This window comes from Salvelinus namaycush, unplaced genomic scaffold (genome assembly GCF_016432855.1).
Source record: "Salvelinus namaycush isolate Seneca unplaced genomic scaffold, SaNama_1.0 Scaffold277, whole genome shotgun sequence".
In the NCBI taxonomy this organism is placed as follows: domain Eukaryota; kingdom Metazoa; phylum Chordata; class Actinopteri; order Salmoniformes; family Salmonidae; genus Salvelinus; species Salvelinus namaycush.
Genome location: NW_024059641.1, coordinates 217,216 through 238,685, shown reverse-complemented (window position 1 = coordinate 238,685; position 21,470 = coordinate 217,216). Strand labels below are relative to the sequence as shown.

The window sequence follows — 21,470 nt, the reverse complement described above, 5'->3', positions numbered from 1 at the left end:
TCCATGCTGTACCATTGGGCTCCACCTAGCTGCTGCAGTCCATGCTGTACCATTGGGCTCCACCTAGCTGCTGCAGTCCATGCTGTACCATTGGAGTCCACCTAGCCGCTGCAGTCCATGCTGTATCATTGGGCTCCACCTAGCCGCTGCAGTCCATGCTGTACCATTGGGCTCCACCTAGCCGCTGCAGTCCATGCTGTACCATTGGAGTCCACCTAGCCGCTGCAGTCCATGCTGTACCATTGGAGTCCACCTAACCGCTGCAGTCCATGCTGTACCATTGGAGTCCACCTAGCCGCTGCAGTCCATGCTGTACCATTGGGCTCCACCTAGCTGCTGCAGTCCATGCTGTACCATTGGGCTCCACCTAGCTGCTGCAGTCCATGCTGTACCATTGGAGTCCACCTAGCCGCTGCAGTCCATGCTGTACCATTGGAGTCCACCTAGCCGCTGCAGTCCATGCTGTACCATTGGGCTCCACCTAGCTGCTGCAGTCCATGCTGTACCATTGGGCTCCACCTAGCCGCTGCAGTCCATGCTGTACCATTGGGCTCCACCTAGCTGCTGCAGTCCATGCTGTACCATTGGGCTCCACCTAGCTGCTGCAGTCCATGCTGTACCAAAAGTACATTTGAATGACACTAAGTGGCAGTGTTTTAACAACTAATGTCGGTTTGCCTGAGGCTGATGCCGTGCAGGTGTTGGTACACATGCATATACACACACTCTCATTCAAATTAACACATACAAGAACACACACATACATGTAATAGTGCCAGACATGCACACAAACATATATAGTTGGCATTGCTGTTATGATTTTAGTTGTTCTTGATGTCCTTTGTTTTAAATGTATTATTTAGTTAGATTTTATTTTTGCATTGTTGTTTGCTGTTTTCTTCTTTCTTTTCCTTTTGTCTCTTTAGTTCATCCTCTTGGTTGTTGGTGCATCGGGGGGTTCTTGGGGGAATGGAATTCATTGTATTTTTTTCTCTACCTGTAGGGACTGTGGGAGTGGTCTCGATTGTTTGAAAGACAGCTATTGGGGAACTGTGGGGGGATCTTGGAGGGTTCGGGTTCACGTTTTTTGGCCTGGTGGTAGATCGGTCAACATGCCCTTGAGCAGGGCATTGGCCCTGGATGCTTCTGTGTGTCGCTCTGAATAGGAATCTGTTGGATGACTGGTGGGATGTAGTTATTGAGCGGCTTCATTGCAAGTATATTGTATGTTTCGAATATTCAATAAATAAAAAATAAATAAATAACTTACTGGAGCTTTAAGGCCGGTTCATCTTGCACTCCGGCACTTCCTCCCAGTGCTGAGAGGACAACTTCTCATATTCCTCCCAGTGCTGAGAGGACAACATCTTATATTCCTCCCAGTGCTGAGAGGACAACACCTCATATTCCTCTCAGTGCTGAGAGGACAACACCTCCTATTCCTCCCAGTGCTGAGAGGACAACATCTCATATTCCTCCCAGTGCTGAGAGGACAACATCTCATATTCCTCCCAGTGCTGAGAGGACAACATCTCCTATTCCTCCCAGTGCTGAGAGGACAACTTCTCATATTCCTCCCAGTGCTGAGAGGACAACTTCTCATATTCCTCCCAGTGCTGAGAGGACAACTTCTCATATTGAGCAGTGCTGAAAGGACAACTTCTCATATTCCTCCCAGTGCTGAGAGGACGACATCTCATATTCCTCCCAGTGCTGAGAGGACAACACCTCATATTCCTCCCAGTGCTGAGAGGACCACTTCTCATATTCCTCCCAGTGCTGAGAGGACAACTTCTCATATTCCTCCCAGTGCTGAGAGGACGACATATCATATTCCTCCCAGTGCTGAGAGGACAACATGACACGGACAGACGACAATGATTTGTGACAGGTTTGTGACAGTTTACCGATCATTGCACCTGTACACAGCCCATCTACAGGCTACAGCCGACAGCCTACAGTCTACAGGATACAGCCAACAGGCTACAGCCTACAGGCTACAGCCAACAGGCTACAGTCTACAGTCTACAGGCTACAGTCTACAGCCTACAGCCAACAGCCAACAGCCTACAGCCTAAAAGCCTACAGCCAGCAGCCTACAGCTTACAGCCTACAGCCTACAGCCAACAGGCTACAGCCTACAGGCTACAGCCAACAGGCTACAGTCTACAGTCTACAGGCTACAGTCTACAGTCTACAGGCTACAGCCTACAGTCTACAGGCTACAGCCAACAGGCTACAGTCTACAGCCTACAGCCTACAGCCTACAGCCTACAGGCTACAGCCTACAGCCTACAGCCAACAGGCTACAGCCAACAGGCTACAGCCTACAGCCAACAGCCTACAGGCTACAGGCTACAGGCTACAGCCTACAGCCAACAGCCAATAGCCTACAGCCTACAGCCTACAGTCTACAGTCTACAGTCTACAGGCTACAGTCTACAGTTTACAGTTTACAGTCTACAGTCTACAGCCTACAGCCTACAGCCTACAGCCTACAGCCTACAGCCTAGAGTCTACAGCCTACAGCCTACAGCCTACAGCCTACAGCCAACAGGCTACAGCCTAGAGTCTACAGCCTACAGCCTACAGCCTACAGTCTACAGCCTACAGCCTACAGCCAACAGGCTACAGCCTAGAGTCTACAGCCTACAGCCTACAGCCAACAGGCTACAGCCTACATCCTACAGGCTACAGCCTACAGCCTACAGCCTACAGCCAACAGGCTACAGCCTACAGCCTACAGCCTACAGCCAACAGCCTACAGCCTACAGTCTACAGCCTACAGCCTACAGGCTAGAGTCTACAGCCTACAGCCTACAGCCTAGAGTCTACAGCCTACAGTCTACAGCCTACAGTCTACAGCCTAGAGTCTACAGCCTACAGTCTACAGCCTAGAGCAGGGGTGGGCAAACTTTTTGACTCGCGGGCCACAATGGGTTCTAAAATTTGACAGAGGGGCCGGGCCAGGAGCATTTGGAGGGAGTGTTTGGGCCGGATATACTAAAGCATTAAATGTAGTGTGTGCAAACCTCATAGCACAGTAAGAACACTACAACCCAATTTATTAACTGTCTTTCAAATGTGAAAAATAGCCCTTATCAGTTAATAAATTTGTCTCAAGGAATATGCAAGATATGGCATTTACATACTATTTCGCAGATACCGGGATGAGGAAATGTAAATAGATTAAAATAACATACGCACTGTGATTTATCAAGATTGCGTCTGTTTTTAATAAGTTTCAATCGAAGGTGCAAAGTTAAAGAAATCAACATTTATTGAAAAATGGAATCACTTTCAACATTCAAAACATATTATTACACAACGAAATACTCAAGCTCAATAATATCTACTTGTGTTAAACTCCGCAAAATCATGGATGGATTGTCCTGACCGCGCGCTCTACAAACTCGCCACGGACGAGTTTGTCCACTCCTTATTAAACACTCGGCATTCGCTGTCCACTTTCCTTCTCTTTGGTCCGCTCATTTTCACAGAAGGGCTTAATGGTGACGTGAAACGAAGTGAAAATTAAAGTGAAATAAAGAGAAATACGCGCCACTCCAACAACGGTCAATGTGTTTTGAGTGCGCCATCTATTGGGGAAACGTGGGCATTGCAGGGAAAGGGGAAAAAAAGGAGGTTTTTACTATAATTTGGACAAGTTCGGCGGGCCGGATTAAAAAGCCTAACGGGCCGTATGTGGCCCGCGGGCCGTAGTTTGCCCATGTCTGGCCTAGAGTCTACAGCCTACAGCCAACAGGCTACAGCCTAGAGTCTACAGCCTACAGCCTAGAGTCTACAGCCTACAGCCTACAGCCTACAGTCTACAGCCTAGAGTCTACAGCCTACAGTCTACAGCCTAGAGTCTACAGCCTACAGCCTACAGCCTACAGCCTACAGCCTACAGTCTACAGCCTACAGTCTACAGGCTACAGCCTACAACCTACAGCCTACAGTCTACAGCCTACAGCCTACAGCCTACAGCCTACAGTCTACAGCCTACAGCCTACAGCCTACAGCCTACAACCTACAGCCTACAGCCTACAGGCTACAGCCTACAGCCTACAGGCTACAGGCTACAGCCAACAGCCTACAGTCTACAGCCTACAGCCTACAGCCTACAGTCTACAGCCTACAGCCTACAGCCTACAGCCTACAGGCTAGAGCCTACAACCTACAGCCTACAGCCTACAGCCTACAGTCTACAGCCCACAGCCTACAGTCTACAGCCAACAGCCTAGCTTTGCTAGATCTTTCTTTGCTGCACCTCACCCTATTACCAGACAGTAATCAAGACAGGACAAGACCACAGCCTAGAGCCTACAGCCTACAGCCTAGCTTTGTTAGATCTTTCTTTGCTGCACCTCATCCTATTACCAGACAGTAATCAAGACAGGACAAGACCACAGCCTGAACAACAATTACAGATGATTGTTTTTTTGTGTGTCCAAAAAACGCAGAACATATATTTTTATTATAACAGACATACCTCTGCCCCATCTTCACAACAACACTGTCAATATGACTTGACCGTGATAACTGACCCTCCCAATGTTACTCCTGGGAGTTCACAACAACTCTGTCAACATGACTTGACCGTGATAACTGACCCTCCCAATGTTACTCCTGGGAGTTCACAACAACTCTGTCAATATGACTTGACCGTGATAACTGACCCTCCCAATGTTACTCCTGGGAGTTCACAACAACTCTGTCAATATGACTTGACCGTGATAACTGACCCTCCCAATGTTACTCCTGGGAGTTCACAACAACTCTGTCAATATGACTTGACCGTGATAACTGACCCTCCCAATGTTACTCCTGGGAGTTCACAACAACTCTGTCAATATGACTTGACCGTGATAACTGACCCTCCCAATGTTACTCCTGGGAGTTCACAACAACTCTGTCAACATGACTTGACCGTGATAACTGACCCTCCCAATGTTACTCCTGGGAGTTCACAACAACTCTGTCAATATGACTTGACCGTGATAACTGACCCTCCCAATGTTACTCCTGGGAGTTCACAACAACTCTGTCAACATGACTTGACCGTGATAACTGACCCTCCCAATGTTACTCCTGGGAGTTCAGCTTCTTCCAACTTGGTCAACGGTCACATCCTTACTGTACCACTCCAGTTGGACTGAGAAGATGGAGGCCTGTGGGAACAGGGTCCGAGGGGGCAGGGTAGTTGACCTCATATTATGGACTGAGAAGATGGAGGCCTGTGGGAACAGGGTCCGAGGGGGACAGGGTAGTTGACCTCATATTATGGACCATTTCAGAGACAGAAGTTGGGGTTTGTCAATGTGAATGTGGTGGTTGAACTAATTTCTTTACAAACAGAAATGATTATTCTGGGGTCCCCCCCTCCCCCGCCATTTTCAATGAGATTAGAATACCTTGCGTGCCGCTCCTCTTTGTATGCAGTCTGGTGTTATGCTTTAAATTCATACTCATTACAAATCTGCACTAATCAATCAACACATGCTTTCCTTTGGACATCTGCTAATAATATACAACAACACCATATAGGTGCAGTGAAATGTGTTGTTTTACAGGGTCAGTCATAGTAGTATGATAGGTGTTGTTTTACAGGGTCAGTCATAGTAGTATGATAGGTGTTGTTTTACAGGGTCAGCCATAGTAGTATGATAGGTGCAGTGTAATCTGTTGTTTTACAGGGTCAGCCATAGTAGTATGATAGGTGTTGTTTTACAGGGTCAGTCATAGTAGTATGATAGGTGTTGTTTTACAGGGTCAGCCATAGTAGTATGATAGGTGTTGTTTTACAGGGTCAGTCATAGTAGTATGATAGGTGTTGTTTTACAGGGTCAGCCATAGTAGTATGATAGGTGCAGTGTAATGTGTTGTGTTACAGGGTCATTCATAGTAGTATGATAGGTGTTGTGTTACAGGGTCAGCCATAGTAGTATGACAGGTGCAGTGAAATGTGTTGTTTTACAGGGTCAGTCATAGTAGTATGGTGGTGCAGTTTAATGTGTTGTGTTACAGGATCAGTCATAGTAGTATGATAGGTGCAGTGTAATGTGTTGTATTACAGGGTCAGCCATTGTAGTATGATAGGTGCAGTGTCATGTGTTGTTTTACAGGATCAGACATAGTAGTATGATAGGTGTTGTTTTACAGGGTCAGTCATAGTAGTATGATAGGTGTTGTTTTACAGGGTCAGCCATAGTAGTATGATAGGTGTTGTTTTACAGGGTCAGCCATAGTAGTATGATAGGTGTTGTTTTACAGGGTCAGCCATAGTAGTATGATAGGTGTTGTTTTACAGGGTCAGTCATAGTAGTATGATAGGTGTTGTTGTACAGGGTCAGCCATAGTAGTATGATAGGTGTTGTTTTACAGGGTCAGTCATAGTAGTATGATAGGTGTTGTTTTACAGGGTCAGTCATAGTAATATGATATGTGTTGTGTTACAGGGTCAGTCATAGTAGTATGATAGGTGTTGTGTTACAGGGTCAGCCATAGTAGTATGATAGGTGTTGTTTTACAGGGTCAGCCATAGTAGTATGATAGGTGTTGTTTTACAGGGTCAGTCACAGTAGTATGATAGGTGTTGTGTTACAGGGTCAGCCATTGTAGTATGATAGGTGTTGTATTACAGGGTCAGCCATTGTAGTATGATAGGTGTTGTTTTACAGGGTCAGACATAGTAGTATGATAGGTGTTGTTTTACAGGGTCAGTCACAGTAGTATGATAGGTGTTGTGTTACAGGGTCAGCCATTGTAGTATGATAGGTGTTGTTTTACAGGGTCAGACATAGTAGTATGATAGGTGTTGTTTTACAGGGTCAGACATAGTAGTATGATAGGTGCAGTGTAATGTGTTGTGTTACAGGGTCAGCCATAGTAGTATGATAGGTGTTGTTTTACAGGGTCAGCCATAGTAGTATGATAGGTGTTGTGTTACAGGGTCAGTCATAGTAGTATGATAGGTGTTGTGTTACAGGGTCAGCCATAGTAGTATGATAGGTGTTGTGTTACAGGGTCAGTCATAGTAGTATGATAGGTGTTGTTTTACAGGGTCAGACATAGTAGTATGATGGGTACAGTGTAATGTGTTGTGTTACAGGGTCAGCCATAGTAGTATGATAGGTGTTGTTTTACAGGGTCAGACATAGTAGTATGATAGGTGTTGTGTTACAGGGTCAGCCATTGCTCAAGGACACATCAACTGATCTTTCAGATGTTTTCCTGTTCTACTCTGGTATTCAAACCGCTATAACCGTTATAACCGTTAGGCTACTTGCCGCACATTATTTTATTATTATTTGATGAAAGATTTTTTTTTTTTTTATTAGATTTTTTTGTTGTCTGGAAATAAAATAACAATTTCTCTCAAAAGCGTGACGCAGTCCAGTCGGCAGAAGGCGATGTGCGTCTTTCAGGCGACACTGCTAGTGTGACGTATAATCTAGTGGACGGGACGTTTCTTCGTCAACAACAACAACAGCAGCTAGTCAGCCACCTCACTACATTTCTCGATAAAATAGTCGTTGTATAGTTGCACCTGTGTTTTAAAAATACGTATGTCTTATAGCTAGCTAGTTTCCCCATTTAATTTCATATATACGTTGTTAGGTAGCTGGCTTGATAAATTAGCCTATCACTAGGCTAACGAACGCTAGCTAGTTAGCTAACGTCTCCGACCATGAGTTCACTAAGCTACTCTCCTCCTGCTACAGAAGAGGACGTCTGCTGGACGGAGAAAGAAGTTCTCGTGAAAGAGGAGGAGGAAGAGGAGGATGTTACAATACAAAAACAAGAAGAGGGTGAGGCTGTTACAGTGAAAGAAGAAGAGAAAGACGTTTCAGTGAAAGAAGAGGAAGACTCGTTCAGAGTGAAAGAGGAAGAGGATGTTACAGTAAAAGAAGAGGAGGATGCAGTTTTTGGAGTGGAGGAGGATGAGGGGGAGATGACTGTCACATTGAAAGAGGAGAAGAAGGAAGAACAAGAACAGGGGGAGACAGGAGATCTGATTAAGACCAGTAAGTACTGTCTTAAAAACAGGAGCACAAACTATTGATGAACTGATGCGTGGTTTTAAAACAGCGTTCTACTGAATGTTGATGCTTGAATATGTTATTATTTAATGTAGGAATTGATAACTACACTGTAAGATGTGTATACCACCAAAGAGCGGGTCACCAACAAAACCTTAACAATGGATTTACACGCAAAATCACATCTTTAATGTCTCACAGAATGGACTTGCTCTTATCATGACTCAAATTACATTGTATTACACTGGAGAGTGATTCCATGCCAACGTGGCCCGAAAATATTTTTTGTATCTCAGAATATAATGTTTTGGCAATTCTCTCATAGAAACCTCATTGGAGGAAGTATGTTCGATATGTTTTTTTACATTTGTAACACAAACCATGTTTGAGAGAACCATGATAAAAGTGGCCATTTTAGGACCTTTTTAGACCTATACATGCCTCCTGTTAGACCCCATGACCTCTGAACCCTACGTGATACAGACAACATCTTGGTGTCATTATGTTCCTTATAGTGTGCTCTAACATATAGAGTCTAGATTATCTTGGAGTCATTATACTCCTTATATTGTGCTCTAACATATAGAGTCTAGATTATCTTGGAGTCATTATACTCCTTATATTGTGCTCTAACATATAGAGTCTAGATTATCTTGGAGTCATTATACTCCTTATATTGTGCTCTAATATATAGAGTCTAGATTATCTTGGAGTCATTATACTCCTTATATTGTGCTCTAACATATAGAGTCTAGATTATCTTGGAGTCATTATACTCCTTATAGTGTGCTCTAACATATAGAGTCTAGATTATCTTGGAGTCATTATACTCCTTATATTGTGCTCTAATATATAGAGTCTAGATTATCTTGGAGTCATTATACTCCTTATAGTGTGCTCTAACATATAGAGTCTAGATTATCTTGGAGTCATTATACTCCTTATAGTGTGCTCTAACATATAGAGTCTAGATTATCTTGGAGTCATTATACTCCTTATAGTGTGCTCTAACATATAGAGTCTAGATTATCTTGGAGTCATTATACTCCTTATAGTGTGCTCTAACATATAGAGTCTAGATTATCTTGGAGTCATTATACTCCTTATAGTGTGCTCTAACATATAGAGTCTAGATTATCTTGGAGTCATTATACTCCTTATATTGTGCTCTAATATATAGAGTCTAGATTATCTTGGAGTCATTATACTCCTTATAGTGTGCTCTAATATATAGAGTCTAGATTCTGAGATCTATTTTTATATATACATTTTTGACAATCTCAAAAGTAGCCTTTCTGATCCAGCTCATTTTTATACATATATCATTTGTAACGATATAGCATCCTCTTCAAACAATTCACATGGATTCTTGGTACTTTTTAATGATATGACCCGTTTTATAAATTGAAATGGAAAACTTGTATTTTTTGACATCTTTTACTGAGGTCTCAGTAGCCTAGCCCTGTTGTAGATATAGAGGATGTAGCCTAGCCCTGTTGTAGATATAGAGGATGTAGCCTAGCCCTGTTGTAGATATAGAGGATGTAGCGTAGCCCTGTTGTAGATATAGAGGATGTAGCCTAGCCCTGTTGTAGATATAGAGGATGTAGCCTAGCCCTGTTGTAGATATAGAGGATGTAGCCTAGCCCTGTTGTAGATATAGAGGATGTAGCCTAGCCCTGTTGTAGATATAGAGGATGTGGCCTAGCCCTGTTGTAGATATAGAGGATGTAGCGTAGCCCTGTTGTAGATATAGAGGATGTAGCCTAGCCCTGTTGTAGATATAGAGGATGTGGCCTAGCCCTGTTGTAGATATAGAGGATGTGGCCTAGCCCTGTTGTAGATATAGAGGATGTAGCGTAGCCCTGTTGTAGATATAGAGGATGTAGCCTAGCCCTGTTGTAGATATAGAGGATGTGGCCTAGCCCTGTTGTAGATATAGAGGATGTAGCCTAGCCCTGTTGTAGATATAGAGGATGTAGCCTAGCCCTGTTGTAGATATAGAGGATGTAGCCTAGCCCTGTTGTAGATATAGAGGATGTAGCCCTGTTGTAGATATAGAGGATGTAGCCCTGTTGTAGATATAGAGGATGTAGCCTAGCCCTGTTGTAGATATAGAGGATGTAGCCTAGCCCTGTTGTAGATATAGAGGATGTAGCCTAGCCCTGTTGTAGATATAGAGGATGTAGCCTAGCCCTGTTGTAGATATAGAGGATGTAGCCTAGCCCTGTTGTAGATATAGAGGATGTAGCCTAGCCCTGTGTCCATAGAGTATCCATAGTGTGTCCATAGATGTTTGCCCATGGAAGAAGTGGTCAGAAAAGGACTTTTTGGACCTGAATGGCAAAACATTCAGGAGATGTGGGGGGCGGCAGGTAGCGGCAGGTAGCCTAGTGGTTAGAGCATTGGACTAGTAACCAAAAGATTGCAAGATCGAATCCTCGAGCTGACAAGGTGAAAATCTGTCGTTCTGCGCCTGAACAAGGCAGTTAACCCACTGTTCCCCGGGTAGGCCTTCATTAAAAATAAGAATTTGTTCTGACTTGCCTAGTTAAATAAAGGTTACATTTATTTATTTTAAATGTTCAAAGTTGACCCGTTTTCTATTCCCCACCAGACCATGAGACATCCATGTTTTAATCACTGGAATAGAGAAACGGTTGAGTTTGATATCATTGAAAAACATAAAGGGTTGTTAAACTGTTTTATAACCCCCCCCCCCAATTCTTTTTATTTTTAATTATTACATTTTTAACCTTTTAACATCAATTATCTAAAAACATGCAAACTCCTTGTTTGCACATGTTGTAGTTTAGACCCTACTTTACATCATCTGAGGTTTTTGAGTCTTGCCTGCCATCGGTTGAATACAGGGTGGGTGTCATTTCAATTATACACATAGAATTCATAGAATGGACCCTTCAGACCAGTGGTGGAAAAAGTACCCAACTGTCATACTAGAGTAAAAGTAAAGATTCCTTAATAGAAAATGACTCAAGTAAAAGTAAAGATTCCTTCATAGAAAATGACTCAAAAGTAAAGATACCTTAATAGAAAATGACTCAAGTAAAAGTCACCCAGTAAAATACTACTCGAGTAAAAGTCTAAAAGTATTTGGTTTTAAATATACTTAAGTATCAAATGTAATTCCTAAAATATAATTTTAAGTATAAAAAGTAAAAGTATTAATAATTTCACATTCCTTATATTAAGCATACCTGACCGCACAATGTTCTTGTTTTGTTATTTTACGGATAGCCAGGGGCACTCCAACACTCAGGCGTCATTTGCAAACAATGTATTTGTCAGATCAGATGCAGTAAGGATGATCAGGGATGTTCTCTTGAAAAGTGTGTGAATTTGACCATTTTGCTGTCCTGCTAAGCATTCAAAATGTAACGAGTACTTTTGGATGTCAAGGAAAAGTACTTAGGTAGTACTTTAAAGTATCTTTACTTAAGTACTTTGCACCTCTGCTTCAGACCACTGCAGTACATCTGTGATAAGGTGCGTCTCGGTGAGAGGTGTAGGAGTCAGGCGCAGGAGAGCAGGGATATCTGAGAAGCGTGTTTAATCATATAGTCCACCAATACAAAAATGGCACAGATGAAAATCCAAAAAACTACGCTCTCGATATTCAGAAACTCGTGCAAACGCACGGAGGAACAAACACAGTTCCGACACTTTACATACACGTGCGTAATAGTGAAAACAACAAACATCACATATAATCGAGCGCAAATACACACAAGCTTAATCCCGCACGAACTAAGGCAGGCAACAGGTGCCCTATATACACACAGAAATAAACGCAAATGAAACCAGGTGTGAAAAGGATCACAGACAAAACAAACAGAAAAGGAAAAAGGGACCCGTTGGCGGCTAGTAAACCGGCGACGCCGACCGCCGAGCGCCGCCCGAACAGGGAGAGGAGTTACCTTCGGTAGAAGTCGTGACAACATCATTGAAATTGTAATGAAATTTACATTTTAACTTCTAATTACTTCCACAAAGATGGCCGCCGGTCCGTCCAACCGTTGAATGTCAACTTAAATGGTCCTCTCTATTCTGTTTAATTTTTATGATTTCCAACAGGTTTCTTATGGAGGGTTGACAGTATAATTTAAAACAACTGATATTCCCATTCAAGTTCAACATTCTCTGATGTGTGGACCTCCAACCATCTTTGTGGTTCAACTTGGAGGTCGAAATGTACATTTTATGACCATTTTAGTACATTTTTCGACCAAAACATGACAGCCATGAGAACAAGATTAGATTTGGAGCTCTACATCTTTTTTTTTTTTTTTTTTAATCTCACCAAGTTTACGTTTAATGGTGTAATGTTGTGAAAACTGACCTTGTGTTATTGAGGAATGTAGGGGGGGGGGGGGGGGGATCTAGTCTAGATTAAACCTCATAGGAAGACAGTTTTATCATGTGGAGGTTTCATTCAGGCCCCTGTTTAACTAAATAATATGTTTGTCTTTGGCAGGAGAAAGACCAGACTCTCCCTCTGACAGCAGGAAGAGTCCTTCAGGGGAACCAGACCCAGAGACGCCCAAACCAGCGAGACAACACCACTGCTCCCACTGTGAAAAGAGTTTTACTAAGTTACGAAACCTAAAAGAGCATGAGAGGACACACACAGGAGAAAAGCCTTTCCAATGTCCCCAGTGTGGAAACAGTTTTAGTCAGTTAGGGAGCCTGAAAATACATAAGAGAATACACTCTGGAGAGAAGCCTTACCGCTGCTCCCACTGTGGAATTACTTTTACCTGGTTAGGAAGCCTGAAGTCACATGAGAGAATACACACAGGAGAAAAGTCCTACCACTGTTCCCACTGTGGAAAGAGTTTTAGGTGGTTAGAAGGCCTGACAAAGCACGAGAGGACACACACAGGAGAAAAGCCCTACCAATGCTCCCACTGTGGAAAGAGTTTTACTCAGTTGGGGAACCTGAAATCACATCAGAGGAGACATACACAGGAGGAGAAGACATACCACTGCTCTCATTGTGGAAAGACATTTTCCCAGTCAGAGGACCTGAAATCACATGAGAGAATAGAGAGGCTGTGTTCTGACTTATGTTTTTGACTGAGAATTAGTGTTTTTGTTCATGCCAAATGAAATCGTATTGTTTATATGAAATCATAAAAAAAAAAACTTTACTTTTGCTTTTGTTTTTTATCTGGAGACCTGATCATGTCTAAAATCAGATAAAATATTTTAAAATATGTATATTATTTTTCTTATGAGCCTCGATTGATTGGAGGCAAAATGTCAACCCTATGATGTTGTTCATTATATTATTTGCAAAATGTAAATTATTATATAAGTAAGTAGCCTTCTAGAACAGTTAATAGAAACAGGAGCCTTGTCTTGTATGATCCAGAACGTCTGTCTGACATTGTGAGAGTAATAAGGAAAATATTTTTAGTTTTCATTGTATTTCCATATCTTGACAGGCTATATATAATTTGACCGCATCAATGCATTTCTAACGATTACAATCTGTATAAAGTCCAGTAATTTGTTACATTAGAGGCACGTGTGAAAGGTAATCCATTGTGTAAATACTGTTAAAAGACTAAGAGATAATACATTTTGAAATGGAAGGAGAGATGTCTGATCTGCTCTGTTGGAACATTTTGCCACACTGCCATATACGACATCACACAACAGGTTGAAGTCAAAGAGGGGTTTCTTTGACATGATGTCATCAATGGGTTCCCAAATATGAGCAGAAGATGCTGCTGAATGTGTGGCCATGACTCACGACTCATTCAGTTCTGCAGAACAGCAGTGTGTTGCCTATACCCTTACAGGAGGAAGCTGTTGAGGGTGGATGGCTTATTGGGGAGTGTTGTCTACTCATTCAACGTATATTTACCTTCTTGCTAAAGCAACTTGAGTTATAATAGTCCTCTCTCTGTGTTCTTATTGGTTAATCTCTCTGTGTTCTTATTGGTTAATCTCTCTGTGTTCTTATTGGTTAATCTCTCTGTGTTCTTATTGGTTAATCTCTCTGTGTTCTTATTGGTTAATCTCTCTGTGTTCTTAAGCCACAACGGAGACAAATTAAAGCTGTACTCAAGTTGTACTCAAACTTTGACACGAGCACCTCTATTTCAGTCTCTGAAAAGTTTTATTTTTTCATCGCTTTTTTTGTTGTTGATTGTGTCATATTTCATGGTACGGTGTTGTATATTTCCCCCGTGGGCTTTATCAAAGGGATGATTTTGACCATATATGGTTAATTAGGGGCATTTCGAAATGCAAATAGCCAAGGTGGTGCAGTAGCACTGAAGCTCAGAACAATTTGTATTTTATGAATGGTTATCTCCTACCAGTGTGCTGTGACACTCGTAGGGTTGTTTGACAAATCACACCTTTTCTATGCCTACAAACATTCTAAATTCCATTCGAAAGTAGTATTTGGAATATATATATATATATAATATATATAATAGTTTCTACACAATATTGATACATGAGGCTCCAGGACTCTTCGCTGGCCACTCCAGAACAGAACACTCCAGAACAGAACACTCCAGAACAGAACACTCCAGAACAGAACACTCCAGAACAGAACACTCCAGAACAGAACACTCCAGATTTGATTTGAGTTTAGGGTTGTTGTCCTGCTGGAAGACCTACAACCTTCAACAGAGACACAGACGTCAATTCAATGTCTAGCAACTGGAACGAGCTGCAGAAAACAGTAAAACTGGACAGTTTTATATCTTCATTCAAAGACTCAATCATGGACACTCTTACTGACAGTTGAGGCTGCTTCGTGTGATGTATTGCTGTCTCTACCTTTGTGCTGTTGTCTGTGCCCAATAATGTTTGTACCATGTTTTGTACTGCTACCATGTTGTGCTGCTGCCATGTTGTGTTGTCATGTGTTGCTGCCATGCTATATTGTTGTCTTAGGTCTCTTGGTGTAGTGTGGTGTCTCTCTTGTCGTGATGTGTGTTTTATCCTATATTTTTATTCATTTTTAATCCTAGTCCCCGTCCCCGCAGGAGGGCTTTTGCCTTCTGGTGGGCCTTCATTGTAAATAAGAATTTGTTCTTAACTGACTTGCCTAGTTAAATAAAGGTTAAAAAACACACTCTATTATGCATGGGAATAATGCTGGTGTTTTATATCCAACATGATGGTGTTTTATATCCAGCATGATGGTGTTTTTAATGTCCAACATGATGGTGTTTTATATCCAACATGATGGTGTTTTATATCCAACATGATGGTGTTTTATATCCAGCATGATGGTGTTTTATATCCAACATGATGGTGTTTTATATCCAACATGGTGTTTAATATCCAACATGATGGTGTTTTATATCCAACATGATGGTGTTTTATATCCAACATGATGGTGTTTTATATCCAACATGCTGGTGTTTTATATCCAACATGCTGGTGTTTTATATCCAACATGATGGTGTTTTATATCCAACATGATGGTGTTTTTAATGTCCAACATGATGGTGTTTAATATCCAACATGATGGTGTTTAATATCCAACATGATGGTGTTTTATATCCAACATGATGGTGTTTAATATCCAACATGATGGTGTTTAATATCCAACATGATGGTGTTTTATATCCAACATGATGGTGTTTTATATCCAACATGATGGTGTTTTATATCCAACATGATGGTGTTTTATATCCAACATGATGGTGTTTTATATCCAACATGATGGTGTTTTATATCCAACATGATGGTGTTTTATATCCAACATGATGGTGTTTTATATCCAACATGATGGTGTTTTATATCCAACATGATGGTGTTTTATATCCAACATGATGGTGTTTAATATCCAACATGATGGTGTTTTATATCCAACATGATGGTGTTTTATATCCAACATGGTAGCAGCACAACATGACAACAACATGACAACAACATGGTAGCAGCACAACATGACAACAACATGACAACAACATGGTAGCAGCACAACATGACAACAACATGGTAGCAGCACAACATGACAACAACATGGTAGCAGCACAACATGACAACAACATGGTAGCAGCACAACATGACAACAACATGGTAGCAGCACAACATGACAACAACATGGTAGCAGCACAACATGACAACAACATGACAACAACATGGTAGCAGCACAACATGACAACAACATGGTAGCAGCACAACATGACAACAACATGGTAGCAGCACAACATGACAACAACATGACAACAACATGGTAGCAGCACAACATGACAACAACATGACAACAACATGGTAGCAGCACAACATGACAACAACATGACAACAACATGGTAGCAGCACAACATGACAACAACATGGTAGCAGCACAACATGACAACAACATGACAACAACATGGTAGCAGCACAACATGACAACAACATGGTAGCAGCACAACATGACAACAACATGGTAGCAGCACAACATGACAACAACATGACAACAACATGGTAGCAGCACAACATGACAACAACATGGTAGCAGCACAACATGACAACAACATGACAACAACATGGTAGCAGCACAACATGACAACAACATGGTAGCAGCACAACATGACAACAACATGACAACAACATGGTAGCAGCACAACATGACAACAACATGACAACAACATGGTAGCAGCACAACATGACAACAACATGGTAGCAACACAACATGACAACAACATGACAACAACATGGTAGCAGCACAACATGACAACAACATGACAACAACATGGTAGCAACACAACATGACAACAACATGACAACAACATGGTAGCAGCACAACATGACAACAACATGACAACAACATGGTAGCAACACAACATGACAACAACATGACAACAACATGGTAGCAACACAACATGACAACAACATGGTAGAAGCACAACATGACAACAACATGGCAACAACATGGTAGCAGCACAACATGACAACAACATGACAACATGGTAGCAGCACAACATGACAACAACATGGTAGCAGCACAACATGACAACATGGTAGCAGCACAACATGACAACAACATGGTAGCAGCACAACATGACAACAACATGGTAGCAGCACAACATGACAACAACATGGTAGCAGCACAACATGACAACAACATGACAACAACATGGTAGCAGCACAACATGACAACAACATGGTAGCAGCACAACATGACAACAATATGGTAGCAGCAACACATGACAACAACATGGTAGCAGCACAACATGACAACAATATGGTAGCAGCAACACATGACAACAACATGGTAGCAGCAACACATGACAACAACATGGTAGCAGCACAACATAACAACAACATGGTAGCAGCACAACATGACAACAACATGACAACAACATGGTAGCAGCACAACATGACAACAACATGACAACAACATGGTAGCAGCACAACATGACAACAACATGACAACAACATGGTAGCAGCACAACATGACAACAACATGACAACAACATAGTAGCAGCACAACATGACAACAACATGGTAGCAACACAACATGACAACAACATGACAACAACATGGTAGCAGCACAACATGACAACAACATGACAACAACATGGTAGCAACACAACATGACAACAACATGACAACAACATGGTAGCAGCACAACATGACAACAACATGGTAGCAACACAACATGACAACAACATGACAACAACATGGTAGCAGCACAACATGACAACAACATGACAACAACATGGTAGCAACACAACATGACAACAACATGGTAGAAGCACAACATGACAACAACATGGTAGCAGCACAACATGACAACAACATGGTAGCAGCACAACATGACAACAACATGGTAGAAGCACAAAGCATTGTACAAACATTATTGGCCACAGACAACAGCACAAAGAGGAAGAAGGTAGAGACAACAATACATCAGGCAAAGCAGCCACAACTGACAACTGACATTATATTGTCAGGATTGGAGTTAAATCCTTAACTAGGTATTAATTTATTAAAATGTTATTAATTAAGCAGACTCATATCAAACCAACAACCCTGGCGTTGCGTGCGCCATGCTTTACCAACTGTGCGGCACAGAACTATTCTACCATTATATATTCATAATGTACATATTCACATGTAGCTACAGGTCTGCATAGACGAAAGTATTGGCTGTAAGAAGTCAGACAAAACATATTTGCTCATCTTTAAATTAATAAACAATGTAGTGAATATTTTTCTAAACTGCGTTACTCATTCCAGTCAGCTGACGGCGATATGCGTCTTCAGATGGTGACGTCATATCTAGTGGACTACACGACACCGGAAGCTGTTTCAACAACACGGATGCTGACTCATTCAACCACCTCCGTAGCCTGGTATCCAACATACAACCGAAAACATTGAAGCTCTTTGGACCATTATTGATCTCGGTGTTTTTAACACAATCCTCTTTACGTATCTACTATTTAACTTAAGCGTAACTTGTTTGCTCAATTTACACATTTGTTGATTATACTGAACCTAAGCTAATCGTCAATGCTAGCTAGCCCACCATGAGCTCTCCAAGCTACTCTCCTCCTGCTAAAGAAGAGGTCTGCTGGACGGAGAAAGAGGGTCTGTGGCTGAACGTTGTCGTGAAAGAAGAGGGGGAAGAGGAGGATGTTTCCGTAAAAGGAGAGGAAGAAGCTTTCAGAATGAAAGAGGAGGAAGAGGAGGCTATCAGTATCACGTTTAAAGAAGAGGAAGAACCTTTTGGAGTGGAAGAGGAGGCTATCTCAATAAAAGAGGAGGAGGAAGACGTTTGGAGAGATGAAGAGGGAGAGGAAGAGGAGACTGAAGATCTGATTAACACCCGTGAGTACTGTCTTAAAAACACAGCCAGAAACTCTGCAGTTGTTGAACTAATGTGTGGTTTTAAAGCCAAAGGGGCATTGCACTGAAATGTGCTCCTCACCAGAACCCCAAATATAAGCTCGTAAAGCTCCGTTGTGTGTAAACAATGCAAATGTAAACAAACACTGTATTTGACTCAAAACGTATTTAAAACGATCATTTTGATCTCATGGTCGGTCCTTGCATCCACAGCTCTGTCTATGAATTAGAGTTGTTCCATTCCTTCAAGCCCTCAGCTACTCTCCCCTATCTGTTCATTAGGACAGTGGAGACTGAATTAGAGTTGTTCCATTCCTTCAAGCCCTCCGCTACTCTCCCCTATCTGTTCATGAGGACAGTGGAGATATAAAACGTTTAAGTACCAAATCAAGTGTTATTGGTCACATACACATGGTTAGCAGACGTTAATGAAATGACATTTTATTTCTTCAGCCTCATGAGGTTGAAGAGACGCTGTTGCACCTTCATCACTACACTGTCTGACCATTTCAGTTTGTCTGTGATGTGTACGCCGAGGAACTGAAAAGTTTCCGCCTTCTCCTCTACCCTCGGCTACACTCCCCTATCTTTTTATTAGGACACTGAAGCGTTTAATGACCAATAACAGGGGAGGTTCACATTTTTTAGAGGTATGAGGGGTATGGCTCTACCTTTCTCACTCATTATTATTCATGATCCATTCATGATTATCCCTAATCGTGTTAGCATCCACATTAATATACAAGTGTTCAGAAACATATTCTATTCTTGTGTGACACGATACATTATTTACCGTTCATTTCTGTTGGGTACAACATCATCTGAAACGCAACCAAAACAAACTGCAAATGCATCCAACATGTTTGTAGAGTCACAAGCTTGATATAGTTATTATGTTATAGGAATGTGAGACCAAATACTAAACTTATGACTACTTCAATACACATATAAGTGAATTTTGGCCAAATACTTATGACGCATTCAAATGTGAGAGACTAGATACATGAAGTCATTTTATTTCTAAATGGTAGAACAGATACCCTGAAAATACCCTCAAATAAAAGGTGACGTTCTGTGCTGTCTCATATGAAGCATTTGATCTCATATCTAAAATTCTGGAGTATACAGTCACATTAAACTGTTATCTTCCCTGTCTGAATAAATACGTAGGGGAGTATATATCGTTTATTTAAGCAATTAGGCCCGTATACCACAGGTATGTCAAAACATTTATTTTTACTGCTCTAATTACCTTTGTAACCTGTTTATAATAGCAATAAGGCACCCCGGGGGTTTGTGGTATATGGCCAATATACCACGGCTAAGGGCTGTTCTTAGGCACAGTCGAACTCCCATATTACCTGACCTCTTTACTAACCTGTAAGAGTAGGAGTTACCCTACCCAATCACAGGGATGGAACACTCCCATATTACCTGACCTCTTTACTAACCAATAAGAGTAGGAGTTACCCTACCCAATCACAGGGATGGATAACTGTAAATTCCAACTGCTGCTACAGACGTAGGAAAAACAGCTGAGGCATTCCATGTCATTTCAGCAACTGATCTCTGAGGAAATGAAGCTAATTGATTAGCCCTTTTGATTTATAAGGATTCACATAATATTCTATAAATATAGTGTCCAACATCCAATTAGGACCAAACTTCTTCCTACCTTTTGAGTAGACATTAGGAATCCAACAACCAGTATATATTTTTTAATAGACAGCTACTATCTATCTACTTAAATTTGGAATAAAAAGGTCCCACGGTTGCGTGAAGTGTTTTTTGGAGAGACAGAAAGGAGAGGGGGACCCTTGTCCTCCATTACTACTGTACTGCTAATATTCACAACCTTTTGGGTTTTTACATTAAAAAATAAATATATATATATTTCAGACAATGACGGCCTAGGAACATTCATAGAGGAGGAAGGACCGGTGTGTTCCTTTATGGAAAAGAACTCATGTCAAACACCATCCCTGCTCTCCTTAGTCTGTGCTCCACTACCATCCCTGGTCTCCTTAGTCTGTGCTCCACTACCATCCCTGGTCTCCTTAGTCTGTGCTCCACTACCATCCCTGGTCTCCTTCGTCTGTGCTCCACTACCATCCCTGGTCTCCTTAGTCTGTGCTCCACTACCATCCCTGGTCTCCTTAGTCTGTGCTCCACTACCATCCCTGGTCTCCTTAGTCTGTGCTCCACTACCATCCCTGGTCTCCTTAGTCTGTGCCCCTACCATCCCTGGTCTCCTTAGTCTGTGCTCCACTACCATCCCTGGTCTCCTTAGTCTGTGCTCCACTACCATCCCTGCTCTCCTTAGTCTGTGCTCCACTACCATCCCTGGTCTCCTTAGTCTGTGCTCCACTACCATCCCTGGTCTCCTTAGTCTGTGCTCCACTACCATCCCTGGTCTCCTTAGTCTGTGCTCCACTACCATCCCTGGTCTCCTTAGTCTGTGGCCCTACCATCCCTGGTCTCCTTAGTCTGTGTGTTTTATTCTAAAATGTATCACAATACCCCATTATGCCAAAGCAAAAACAGGTTTAGATTTTTTGCAAATATATTGAAACTATTCCCCAGGATAAC

At 41.9% G+C, this 21,470-nt stretch overlaps 1 protein-coding gene across 1 annotated transcript; it reads left to right on the top strand.

Annotated features, from left to right (window-relative positions):
- The first annotated feature begins 7,895 nt into the window (after positions 1-7,895).
- On the top strand, positions 7,896-14,165 carry LOC120039525 (zinc finger protein 239-like). The gene is made up of 2 exons (XM_038984933.1): positions 7,896-8,030; positions 12,541-14,165. The coding sequence occupies exons 1-2, from the start codon at positions 7,958-7,960 to the stop codon at positions 13,140-13,142; spliced, it is 675 nt and encodes a 224-aa protein (XP_038840861.1). The 5' UTR covers positions 7,896-7,957; the 3' UTR covers positions 13,143-14,165.
- The last annotated feature ends 7,305 nt before the right edge of the window (positions 14,166-21,470 follow it).